This window comes from Lolium perenne, chromosome 4 (genome assembly GCF_019359855.2).
Source record: "Lolium perenne isolate Kyuss_39 chromosome 4, Kyuss_2.0, whole genome shotgun sequence".
NCBI lineage: Eukaryota > Viridiplantae > Streptophyta > Magnoliopsida > Poales > Poaceae > Lolium > Lolium perenne.
The window spans coordinates 176,328,727-176,341,818 of NC_067247.2; the positions used below are offsets into that span (position 1 = coordinate 176,328,727).

A 13,092-nucleotide genomic window follows, 5' to 3' on the forward strand; every position below is an offset into this window, starting at 1 on the left:
GATGTCGAGCTGATGGACCGGCCAGTCTTGAGCGATGGCAATGGACAAAACTGTCCTAACAGTTGCCGGCTTGACGACCGGACTGAAAGTCTCACCGTAGTCGACACCGGCGCGTTGGGTGAAGCCCCGGAGCACCCAACGTGCTTTGTACCGGTCTAGGGAGCCATCTGGTTTGAGCTTATGACGAAATATCCATTTGCCAGAAACAATATTAGATCCAGGTGGTCTAGGCACAAGATCCCATGTCCGATTGTTTTGCAGGGCTGTAAATTCATCGACCATTGCAGCATGCCATTGAGGATCCTTCAGAGCACCACGGTAGCTTTTCGGAAGCGGACTAAGAACATCAACATGCAGATTAAGGCGATCAACAGGCCGAGACATACCACGTTTGCCACGAGTGTACATATTGTGAGTATTCTCGGCAAGGGGAGGGCCAACCGGAGCCAGTACCACGGGAGGAGGGGGAGGTGGAGGTGGGTTAGGCGGAGGCGTGGGTGGCTGGGTGTTAGGCTGAGGCATGGGTGGCTGGGGTGGAGGGTTTGGGAGGATGGGTGGCAGCTCATCAAGGAAGGAGAAATCAATGGGAGTAGGTGGTGTGGATATTTTAGAGAAAGGAAATGAATTTTCATCAAAGACAACATGACGGGAGATGATAAGTTTGTGTGTGGAGAGGTCGAGGCAGCGGTAGCCGCGGTGAGAAGAGGAGTATCCGAGGAAGACACAGGCGGTCGTGCGAGGAGCGAGTTTGTGAGCTGTGGTAGCGGAGAGGTTAGGGTAACAAAGACATCCGAAAACCCGAAGTTGGTCGAGAGGAAGAGGGAGGCCATAGAGAACCTCGTGTGGGGTGCGGTGCTGAAGGGTTTTAGTTGGGTGAAGGTTGAACAAGAAAGTGGAAGTGTTAAGAGCTTCGACCCAATATATTGGAGGCATGCATGCTTGGAAAAGAAGTGATCTAACCATGTTGTTTGTAGAGCAAATGACACGCTCGGCTTTACCGTTTTGGGGGGATGTGTATGGGCAAGACATGCGTAGAGTGGCACCTAGGGACATGAGAAATGTGCGGGCAGCAGTATTGTCAAATTCACGACCATTGTCACACTGTAGGGATTGAACTGTTGTATGAAACTGAGTGGATACGTAGGCGAAGAAGTTTTTGAGTGTTGGGAAAGTTTCAGATTTCATGCGTAAGGGAAAAGTCCAAAGGTAATGAGTGAAATCATCTAACACAACTAGGTAGTATTTGTAACCGGATACACTAGGAAGAGGGGAAGTCCACAAATCGCAATGGATTAGTTGAAAAGGTCGAGTAGTGTGAGTAGATGATGAATCAAAAGGTAGACGCACATGTTTCCCTAATTGACAAGCATGACATAACTGATTATCGGTAGCATTTTTATTACAAGGAAAAGAAAAAGCACTTGCTAGGTGCGACAAAGCTTGACTACTAAGATGTCCTAGACGACGATGCCACAAGGTTGCTGATGATGTGGTGGTGGAGAGTGCGTGCGCAGTGGAGGCCGGCAACCAGAGGGGGTAGAGGTCATCAGAACTATTGCACCTGACGATCTCGTTCTTGGTGCGGAAGTCCTTCACAGAGAGACCAAACGGATCAAACTCAACAGATAGAAGATTATCAGTTGTGAATTTACGAACAGAAATAAGATTTTTAATTAGGTCAGGTGTAACTAAGACATTGTTAAGAGAGAACGAATGGGTAGGAGATGAAAGAGTGGTATGACCGATGTGGGTTGTGGGAATAGTTTGGCCATTGCCGACGATGACATGTGGGTAAGGAGAGTGAGAGGTGAGGATGTGAGAGAGGTTACCCTGATTGCCAGTCATGTGAGCGGAGGCGCCTGAGTCCATGAACCACTCATTCGAGGATGGTGGTGTCAGGGACATGGTGTTGAAAGCCTGCATGAGTTGGGCTTGGTCGAAGGATGGCGGTGGTGCGGTTGGATTGTATGTGGATGCAGGTGGCGGGGCGGATGGCGTCACTCCTGGCGTCCATGGTATAGCTGCTCCCGGTGGCCATGGCATAGGTGATGTAGAGCCATAGGGCCATGGAGGCGGCGCCGATAGCATGGCATGATGAGCCTGAGGCAGGCCAAGAGGAGGTGGCCGTGGCGGTGGAGGTGGCCGTGGCGGTGGTCCTGGCCACATCTGGATTGACCCAGCCCAAGGGTTCTGCATCGACGGCCATGGAGTCTGCGGTCCCTTCCCAGATGTGTTGGGGGTGCCACCGCGTTGTTGGGGAAAAGCGGAGTGGACGTAACGGCACCGTGCGCCAAAGCGACAGGTTCCAAAGCGCTGGAAGTTGCGGCAGACTTCCGGGCGCCGCGGAGGTCCCGTATTTTCGGCAGAGCCACGCGGTGGTGGAGGCGTGGGGGCTCCGCGCGCGACGAAGGCAGACGGGGTTGAGGATGACTCGGACTGCTGCTGCAACGTGAGCTCCTCGAGTAGTAGAGATGAGCGGACGTCGAGAAACGGCGGAAGGGGACGCTGTTTCAGGAGCAACGTGCGCATGTACGCAAGCCGAGGTCCGAGACCGCGAAGCGTGTTCTGGACTAGGCGTTTGTCGGTGATGGTCGTGCCTAGCGCATTGAGCTCGTCGGCGAGAACCTTCTGCTTGCGGCAGTAATCAGCCACGGTCAGGGAGCCCTGTTGGAGACCGTGGAACTCTTGCTCGAGGTAGGAGGAGCGGGTGTCCGCGTTGTCGTGGTAGATGTTGGAGAGGCGCGTCCACAAGGCGTGTGCAGGCAGTGGCGTCCTGGTGTCAACGATCATGGCGAGAAGCTCGGGCGCGACGGCGCTGTTGAGCCATGACCGGACGATGGCGTCGTTGCGGACCCACTGTGGCGGGGGGTCCGTGGGGTAAGCATCCTCGAGGGCGTACTTCTCAACAGCGTCGGAGAACATGCCGCGCCATTGGAGGTAGTTGGAGGTTGAAAGCTCGAGGGTGACCGGCACGACGGCACGGATGCTGGGGAGTGCGGCCGCGAGCGCCCAGAGAGCGGTCTTGGCGGTGGCCTCGGCGGCAGCGGCCGCGAGATCAGCGGCGGAGGGCTCTGACGGCGCCATAGGAGAGGATCAAGAAAACCCTAATCTGATACCATGAAGGCAAATATAATTGTTGCACTTAGATTAATTTGATCCCACGTTGGGATTATATAGTACAGGAGACTTGGCTGCTAAGGTAAATAGATTACAAATAAGGTAGGACTCTTTTAGTCGGTTTGCTCTAGACGTGTCCTACTCATACACGTCTAACAGTAGTTCCTCTATACAAGTTCCTCGCATATCAATTGTTGCAAGAACCTTAGATGCTCTATCTCTTCAGGGAGCTCGCGGATAGGCGTGTTGCCTAATCCGAGGTATCTCAGCTGGAGCAACTTCCCAAGATTCTCGAGATGATAAGAGTGGTCTTTCCTAAATTTACATTCTTCTATGGCTAGAACACGAAGATACTGGAAGCTTGAAAGAGATGTCAGCGCGCTAAAATGGCACATCGTGGCATGTAGTGACCTCACTTGTGAAGTGACCATGCCAGCTAGAGGGCCTTGCCCAAGGTCACTGTTGTGGATGGCTAGGCTACTAGCATTGCTTTGAGGAGGTGTGTATACCTTGTCAGTGTCGACAATGGTGACGAAGCGTTCTTTGTTTGCCAAGGAACAGATCATATCATGGACCGTGTCGTTGACACGGCATGCCTGTATGATTCCTTTATAGGGGATCTCTTCTGGTTGTATCATGTTCCTATATATCAGCTCGCAGAAATATCTCTCTCCACTCTCAAATGGCCCCATCCCTGGTTTCTCATTGATAAGACCTTGAGCAACCCACTTCCATATCAAAGTTTCTTTGGCTATCATGAAATTTCTTGGGTATGTACTTAGATGCAATAAGCAAATCCTGAGATAATGAGGCAGATCATAACAGCAGAATAACAATATGTTGCTCCTGTTGTCAACATCTTTGTTATCTCCATACCCGAAACCAATAGAGTTGTACACCTTTGGCCAGTCCTCTATTGGTTTGCAGGCCAACAGCCTAGCTATTGTGATGATAGCTAATGGTACTCCACTACACTTGTGCAAAATCTTATTAAGTACCTCCGACGGCTGATCAGAAGGGCACTTGTCTTTTCCAACGAACAATCTTTTGTAGAATAACTTTTCAGAGTTTTCAGGAGGAAGTGGTTCTAACTTGTAAACATCACTGGACTTTGTGGCAACATCGAAAACCGAGAGGTTGTAACTAGAATACTTCCACCACTTTCATATGTGAAAGCACTTGTAATTATTTCCCACGATTTTATATCACATATATCATCGATGACAATGAAGTACCTATGAGCATGACAGGAGCCATAGTTAAAACATGTAAATAAATCTAGAGTACCCTTTAGAAAAAAAAACAAGAGTGGTGTTTTCACAAGTGTGGTGCTTACATTAGATATAAATTTTCTATATATTGTACTGAGCCATTTTTCCATGGCTTGAAATATACAAACTTAAACAACGTTGCTGAAGTTGAGTGGGGTCGTACCTTTTATTCTGAAGTAGTGCTCGAACTTTGTCAATAAGTTGACTTTCGTCCAACATTGATGCATTTCCATACTCTTGAAGTTCAATGAGAATATCCTTGAATACTTTTTTCATGTTGGAGCTACGACTTACGTGAACAAAGACCGCATAGTCAAATTGCACCCGTAGACAATCATACACTGCTTTGGCGAGAGTTGTTTTGCCCAATCCACCAAATCCAAAAATAGAGAGAGTCTTGAGCTGCTTCGTAGACACATCTTCATCGCCCTCATCTCTCAGCCGTTTGACCACCTCGTCCCGCGCCCCTTCAATGCCAACAATCTCCTTCTGGGTTTTGCATAGAGCCAACAGGCAAGGGTCGGAAATGTTGGCCGTGCTAGCTGGGTTGCCTTGGTGACCACACCCGTCACCATGAGAAAACACACCCGGGACTTGATCGCTGATGCCTGCGATCGCATGGGCGATCTGGTGGTGAGTCTTGCCTTTCTGGAGCAAGCCGGTCATCTTCTTCATGAGCTCCTCGAACGTTTCCGTGCGAGAGGCAGGCTCGGACTGCTCGGCGTGCACCAAGAAGCTGTCGACGACATCCTCCATGTCGTACGACAACTCCCTGACATCGTTAGCCCAGAGCCTAACCTGCTCGTCGAGCAGGTCCGGCGGCACCTCCTGGGCCACCGTGCGTAGGGCGGCGTGTGTGCTGTCGAGCTCTTGGGACAGAGACCCGACGTCTTTCTTCACACCTTCCTGCAGATTGTGCTCCTCCTTGAGGAGCTCGACCAGCTTTGGGAGCAGGCCGGCCATGGCCTCCGTGACAAGATCCATGGATAGCGGTGGCCGGTGGATCTCCCCAGCCCTCTCTTGCTTTGTGTTGTGAGCGTTTGTCTACTCTGTGGTGGAGGTTGCTGTTTCTTGAAGGGACACTACTGGGCGTCCCTCGGGGGATTTGATTTCCCAGCCCCCGGTCCCCGTGCTGACATATGTCATTTTTGCTGCCGGGTGCAAAAAAATCCCGATTTTGCTTCAGTGTAGCAAAAAACGGATCGTCCACGAATAAAAGAACAGATTGAGCTCGCCGGAGATCTCACCGGTGACTCGCCGGAGACCTCGCCGGAGACCTTGTAGCAAAAAAATGTGCTATTGTAGCAAATCGATATCGGTGGAGACATCGCCGGATACCTCCCCGCATACCTCATCGGAGACCCGTAGCAAACATATTGTGCAATTGTAGCAAAACAACAACAAAGTCATAGCAAAAAAAAAATTCAAGGTTGCAAATACACGTAACTGAGACCTTCGTCGGAGATATCGATGGAGACCTCGCCGGAAATCTCACACCAAAACATTTATACCTTTTTAGCAACATTGCAGAAGAGTTGTAGCAAAGAAAAAAGTCTATCATCTCTGACCCCGACTGGTAGCAACGCCAAACAACATCGGTAGCAGACTCGACCACCGTCGATAGCAAAACTGACCAGCATTGGCAGCATCGCCGCTGGTGGTGGTGCCTGACTTGACGGTGAGCATTAAACAGGGCGGCGCTCAGCATCGGCAAGCCGAGCACGACCTTCTCGGTGGCGAGGGCGGAGGCGGACGTGACAGGGGTAGCCCGGACCGTGAACGCGACGATGGCGAGGGCGAGGGCGGCCTTGACCTCCCGCGCGCTGCCGAAGCCGAAGGAGCCGGCGGCGGCCACAGGCAGCATCCGCCAGGCGGAGTCGACGATGTTGAGGCAGGCGTCGGGGCCCGAGAGCGCTAGCGCGGAGGCGTGGCGTGCAGGTGGAGCCCATGGACGGGAGTGGCCGGAGATCCGCGTAGGCTACGAAAGTGGTCGCGACGACCTCGCGCGAGAGGGAGGGGCGAGCTCGACGGTGCCTGGACGGAGCCGCGCCTTGCTGCCGCTTCCCGCCTCAACGGCCGGCGACAGAGGGAGGTGATAGGGGAGGAGATGCATGGGGCTCCTAGGCGGCGGTGGTGCGCCGGAGATAGAGGAACATGCAGCAGGGAGCAGCGGCGCCTCGCGGGCGTTGAACCATCGGAGAAAGAGGAGATGGTGGGTGCAGGAGCGAGACGAAGAAAGCGACATCTGTACGGTGAAAACAAAACAGATGAGATAAGGGAAAAGGATGTCACGTGGGTGTTGCGGTCAGAAACCCACCGACGAGCAACGACGGGCAACACAGGAGAGCCGGGAGCAACTTAGGGCTGCGGCTGGCCCTGGTCCCTCCGAGCGACGGCCCGCAAAGACTCCGGCACGCACGTCCGATGCTGGTGCAAGGGCGTGCCACCTGACCTATACCTGGTCAGGAAGGTGATGGAGATGCCTCGCTTAATTTCCTGCATGGCATACACGTAAACATTAAATACGAGCCTCGATCGGCTCTCAGGTTCTCCTGTGAATCGGCTCAAGGAGCCGATCCACCCATGATTCGTACGAGGTGCACGAATATATGGTGGTCCTGCTTGATCAAGATAAAGCTAAAACGATCTACGACGATTTAGGGTTTTCACCGCATAATCGGAACGTCCTACTCACGATTGGGCCTCGCGGCCGCGCACGGTGATCGTAAGCCGATCCTAGATAGGGCCTAAAAACCAACACGAGGTTGATCCCCGGAACATCCTGTCTAGGGCTAGCAAACTACACCCTACACGTCGCTGGATCCTCCAACCCTTTGTAAGGCCTAACTATGCAGATATTAAACTAATCCTTGAAGAACAAGGAGCAATCATAACGGATCGGATCTACTAAATAATGATCAAGCGGGGTGCCGCCCCTACGCCTAAGATAGGCGTAAGGGCGGCTAGATGTCTAAGGGTTGCACTACGATAGCATATGATACGAAGAACAATGCTAACCCTAACACATCTAAGATAACTACGTTGCTCGCCATCAAAAAGGCTTCAGTACGAGCAACACATGAACGACGAATAAACTTGTACTGCCTAGATCGCAAGATCTTGCAGCATGATGCTTACCCGGAAGAAACCCTCGAGACAAGGGAGTTGGCGATGCGCCTAGATTGATTTGTGGTGAACGTGATTGTTGTTTATTTCATAAACCCTAGATACATATTTATAGTCCGTAGACTTTCTAACGTGGGAATAATCCCCACCGTGCACGAGACAAACTCTAACTAACCGACACGTATCCTACTATGTTACAGATACACGGGCAAACTAGCCCAAACTTTGCGTATAAGGCCGATTCACGTAAATTCTTCCATATATATTCTTCAAATCCATCTTGATCGCGGCCCACCTCTGACTCGGTCAAATTCTGGTGATAACACATGCCCCCCTGGTTTTGGAATTGATAATTCCAAAATCACTCTGCTTTTTCTTCGTCGGGTCATGTCGTGGCAGAACCGTCGCAGTATCCTTCATCATGATGCCTTGCCTTCTCAACTTCTCCGCGTGACCTGGCAGTTTTTTTTTTCTTTTTAGGCACCACTTCCTCGGAAACTGCTGTGGCATTGAATTTCCACTATATCCCCTTTTATTTAACCGCTCAAACAGTTTGCTTCCACATCCCCTTCGCATTAGCACTCCAAAAGCCCTCCTGCGCCACCATGTCTTCTTCCTCCTCTGCTTCATCGAATCTTTCCACCCAGTCCTCCTCTTCCCGCGAGCCGACGCCGGAGCCGAACCCGGCGGAGGTCCATGCGGCCAACACCCGCCGTGCCATCGAGGCCTGGGAGGAATCCAGCCATGATTTCTCCGTCTGGTCAGAGGACGACAAGTCCTTGACCGACGGGGAAAGTGACCTCCGCTTCCTCGCAGACGGGGAAACGGAGGAGGAGAGCGATGACGATCGCTTCTCCTGCGACGACTTCACCTCTCCCGAGGAGGAGGAGGAGGAGAAGGAGGAGGAAGAGGAGGAGGACGACACCTCCTCCGACGAGCCGCCGGCCAAACGGTTCTGCCCCTGGCCGGGGAACCTCAGCGACTTCGACAGCGACGACGACGACGCTGACGAGGAGGATGAGGACAATGAGGGCCCGGCCGGCGGCCGCTGGAGCAGCGACGACGAGCCCGCCGGGAGTAGCGCCGACAGCGGCGACGATGGCGACGATGAGGGCAGCGACGGCCCATAGATAGGATCATTAGCATAGGATCAGTAGTAGTAGACGGGGCAATGTATCCCCTAGTACTTCCTTTTGGGAGCAATCAGCTCTTTATGTAAGAAATCTTGTTTATCAATGAAGAATTTCCCCAATTTGATTTTGCCGATTTCCCTTGAGCCAATTTAGCCGATTTCCCCTCATACTGATTTTGCTGATTTGTCCACTTAGCCAATGCTTAATGAGCCGATAGCAACGCATCGGTCCTTTACAATCCATCCTTCAATTCTTCGACTGATGTCCTTGAGATCTGGTGGATAATCCAGAGTTTTCAAGAGAGCCCTTAACTTTCTCCCACCAGCTCAAGCGATCCTCTTCTGCGAGCACTCATCATTTGTGAAGAAGGTTGCGACGAAGGATCAGCCGATGGTACACCAATCGGCCCCTAAACAGAGTATCCACCAGGCCAGCTGCCCCCCGAGCCTTAATTAAGGCGAGAATATCGGTGAGGATGCACAGATCAGACCAAGGGCCTTGAACTCAGGCAATCGAGACAGCCACTATGCAGAGGCCCTACAAGCGCAGCTGAGACAGTGTCCAACTTAGCCAGGCCGACGGTAGATGCACCAGAGCTGATCACCTTTCTTCCCTTGAAAGCCGATATATTTCTTCTGACAGCACTGCTGAACTGGCACAAAGGGTTGAAAATCCTCGACGAGAAGGTTCAGGCACCAGCATCGGCTTCGTTTCTTAGTTCTAAAGTCGATGTCCTTGCATCGGCTGTATATTATGAATTTTTTTTTACTGGCCGATTTTTCCTATCGGCCCCCAATATTTCACTGCACACATGTTCATCTGCACATGTTCATCTGATTAGGTGCACACATGTTCATCTGCACATGTTCATCTGATTAGGTGCCCCCCGAGCCGAATCTGTCAGGGAACTGCAGATATCGGCTCTGTAGTTAACCAAGGCACATGTATTTGCACGTCGGCTCCGGTAGGACCAATGTTGATTTTTCCTAACTCATCAGCCGACGTAAAACCGCTGCCCAGTAGATCGATGTTGAACACCAGCAGAACATGTGGTGAGGATAATTTTTTTGGCCGATTGCTGGAATCGGCCTCCATATTGATCGAAGCGCTCAATGAAGGTGTTGTAATGTTCCTTTATATATCTTTGGGGCCGATCCGATCCTCGCCACGTTTGCTCATCGGTTTGTTCTTGCTACACGGTCAGGCCTGTGGATAGGACCAGCCTAACCCCGTTCTTCGTCAGGACGATGCGCTCGCAGTCGTCCAAATTGATGCGTGAGAGTGGTTCTTGGCCTGCTGTTTCCCAAACATTCATGCCAGCCGTTGAAATTTCGGCTGAGTCATCGGCCTGGACGACCTCTACCTCATCTCTATCCCACTGTATTACGCATTGGTGCATCGTGGAGGGAATGCAACAGTTGGCGTGGATCCAATCTCTTCCTAGCAGAATAGCATAGGTGCTCTTGCTATCGACGATGAAGAACGTCGTAGGGATGGTTTTCCTTCCTACGGTCAGATCCACATTCAGAACACCTTGTGCGTCAGACGCTTGGCCGTTGAAATCGCTCAATGTCACGTTGGTCTTGATCAGATCCGAGCTAGAGCGTCCCTAGCCAGACGATCTCTATCATCATCGTCGCTGGATCGTCGGCGTTGGCTATATTGACTCACGTACTTGTTGAGGAGGTGCTCGGAGAGAGGTCGCTGATATCTTACATTCCTCACTTCTCCCTCTGTGATGCAGCGCTTGCCATCGTGACGGAGCCGATCGCGTGGAGCGGCCTCCTCCGTGTCCTTGCTACGAGAGCAGCTGCCCTCGTCTCCATCCTTGCCAGAGTGGTGCCCAGGTCCTACCATGTTGATGCTGAACGAGAATCCTGGCTGGCAACCTTCAGGGTAAGTGCACTCCACCATGTTAACGGCGGGGAAGGGGTGGGTGTCGACCTTCATGGCGTACTGGTTAAAAATCAGACGTCCTTGTTCTATCGCCATTTGGATCTGCTGACGCCACACCCTGCAGTCGTTGGTGGCATGGGAGAACGAGTTATGCCATTTGCAGTATGGCTTTCCGTTCAGCTCCTGTGCCGTGGGGAGTTTGAGGCCTTCGGGTAACTTCAACTGCTTCTCCTTGAGTAGGAGGTCGAAGATTTGCTCAGTTTTAGTCACGTCAAAATCAAACCCTCTGGGCAGACCTGGTGGCTTCACCCATTTGCAGGACACGGGGGTTGCCCCCCGAGTCCATTCAGCCACTGCTACCTCTTGATCTCCCGCAGAACCTTCGTCTTCATCTGCCTCAACCAGGACCACCGCACGCTTGAATTTGTCCTGGTACAAGTCCGGGTGGCGCTGTTCATATGCCGACAGTTTCTGAACCATGTGCGCCAGTGAAGGGTAGTCTGCTTGGGAGGCCATGTCCTTGATTGGTGATGCAAGGCCCACCACTGCCAACTCGACTGCTTCTTTTTCAGTCACACGAGCCGAATAACATCGGTTCCTTAGATTTCTGAAGCGCTGGACGTACTCTGCCACGGTTTCTCCACGCTTCTGACGTATTTGTGCTAGATCGGCAAGGCCAGACTCGGAAGCCTCTGAGTGATACTGCATGTGGAACTGTTCTTCCAACTGCTTCCAAGTCCGGATCGAGTCTGGTGGCAACGAAGTGTACCACCCGAAAGCCGATCCCGTGAGGGACTGTGCGAAGAACCTCACACGTAGTGGATCCGATGCTGAGGCCATTCCCAGCTGTGCCAAATATCGGCTCACATGCTCGATGGAGCTGGAACCATCTGATCCATTGAATTTGGAGAAATCAGGGAGCCGATATTTGGGTGGTAGCGGGACCAACTCGTACTCGTTGGGGTACGGCTTGGAATAGCCGATTGTCCTCCTTTTCGGCACCATGCCGAACTGGTCTCTCAGGATCGTACTGATTTGATCCGCGGTGCTGACTGCAGGAGTCGAACTCTGAAGATTCGCCGGAGTGGCATACTTAGCCAGCCATGCTTGTTTTTCCAACTCTGAGCCAACTGCAGGAGCTGAGCTCTGGAGGTTTGTCGGAGTGGCATACTTAGCTAGCCACGTCTGCTTCTCAAGATCTGTTCCCGAAGTTCCTCCTGTTGTTCCAGAAGTCCCTGCTGTTGCGGCCTGGTTTGTGAGAGTTACCGCAGTCTGGCACGTATGTGCACATGTACCCGTGAGGGATCTCCTTAGGCGCCTCATGCAAGAACTGGCAGTCACTAGGGTCACCACCGATCTTGTAGACGACGAATGCCGGTGAATTCGGCACTTCTGGTGCTGCCAACGCAAATGGCAGCGGTGGACGGGACTGGAGTGGCATCTCTCCTTGGTGTGTCCCGAGAGCTGGTCCTGACGGAGAGTACTAGTGCCTCAAGATTTCCTGGATCACCCGAAGAGCAACACGCTCCAAAGTGTTCACCAGGTTTTCAGAGTGGCGGTGCAACGAGTGAGCCACCAGGTAGTTAGTCTCCTGACGCAGGGACCTGGTGCGTTCTTCTGACGGGGCGGACAGGTCTATTCCATCGAGCGCACCATCAGGCGAGAACCCTTTCCACCTGATGCCATGTGAACGGGTTCTGTGAAAAGAGCCGATGAGGTCGGCTTCGAGGATCGCTTTGACCTCGTCATACTTCTTCTTGAGCTCCTCGGTCAGATCCCCGTACGTGACTGGAGTGCCGTCCGCCATCTCAGATGTAGATGGCGATGTGGTTGATGTCGAAGATTGTCCCACCGGGCGTGCCAGAATGTGTTGCGGTCAGAAACCCACCGGCGAGCAACGACGGGCAACACAGGAGAGCCGGGAGCAACTTAGGGCTGCGGCTGGCCCTGGTCCCTCCGAGCGACGGCCCGCAAAGACTCCGGCACGCACGTCCGATGCTGGTGCAAGGGCGTGCCACCTGACCTATACCTGGTCAGGAAGGTGATGGAGATGCCTCGCTTAGTTTCCTGCATGGCATACACGTAAACATTAAATACGAGCCTCGATCGGCTCTCAGGTTGTCCTGTGAATCGGCTCAAGGAGCCGATCCACCCATGATTCGTACGAGGTGCACGAATATATGGTGGTCCTGCTTGATCAAGATAAAGCTAAAACGATCTACGACGATTTAGGGTTTTCACCGCATAATCGGAACGTCCTACTCACGATTGGGCCTCGCGGTCGCGCACGGTGATCGTAAGCCGATCCTAGATAGGGCCTAAAAACCAACACGAGGTTGATCCCCGGAACATCCTGTCTAGGGCTAGCAAACTACACCCTACACGTCGCTGGATCCTCCAACCCTTTGTAAGGCCTAACTATGCAGATATTAAACTAATCCTTGAAGAACAAGGAGCAATCATAACGGATCGGATCTACTAAATAATGATCAAGCGGGGTGCCGCCCCTACGCCTAAGATAGGCGTAAGGGCGGCTAGATGTCTAAGGG

General features: G+C 52.4%; 1 protein-coding gene across 1 annotated transcript; it reads right to left on the minus strand.

The window, feature by feature from the left end:
* Positions 1-3,284: 3,284 nt before the first annotated feature.
* On the minus strand, positions 3,285-5,372 carry LOC127347400 (disease resistance protein RGA5-like). Its single transcript, XM_051373591.2, has 2 exons — positions 4,552-5,372; positions 3,285-3,915 (listed from the first exon to the last, which is right to left on the minus strand). The coding sequence occupies exons 1-2, from the start codon at positions 5,370-5,372 to the stop codon at positions 3,285-3,287; spliced, it is 1,452 nt and encodes a 483-aa protein (XP_051229551.1).
* Between the last annotated feature and the right edge of the window lie 7,720 nt (positions 5,373-13,092).

What these genes read in the sequence shown, in the direction of transcription:
- LOC127347400 (XM_051373591.2), bottom strand. Translation starts at nt 5,372, where the DNA reads ATGGATCTTGTCACGGAGGCCATGGCCGGCCTGCTCCCAAAGCTGGTC. An exon ending in GCACTACTTCAGAATAAAAG is followed by an intron (nt 3,916 to 4,551) that starts GTACGACCCCAC and finishes TCATTATCTCAG; the next exon opens with GATTTGCTTATTGCATCTAA.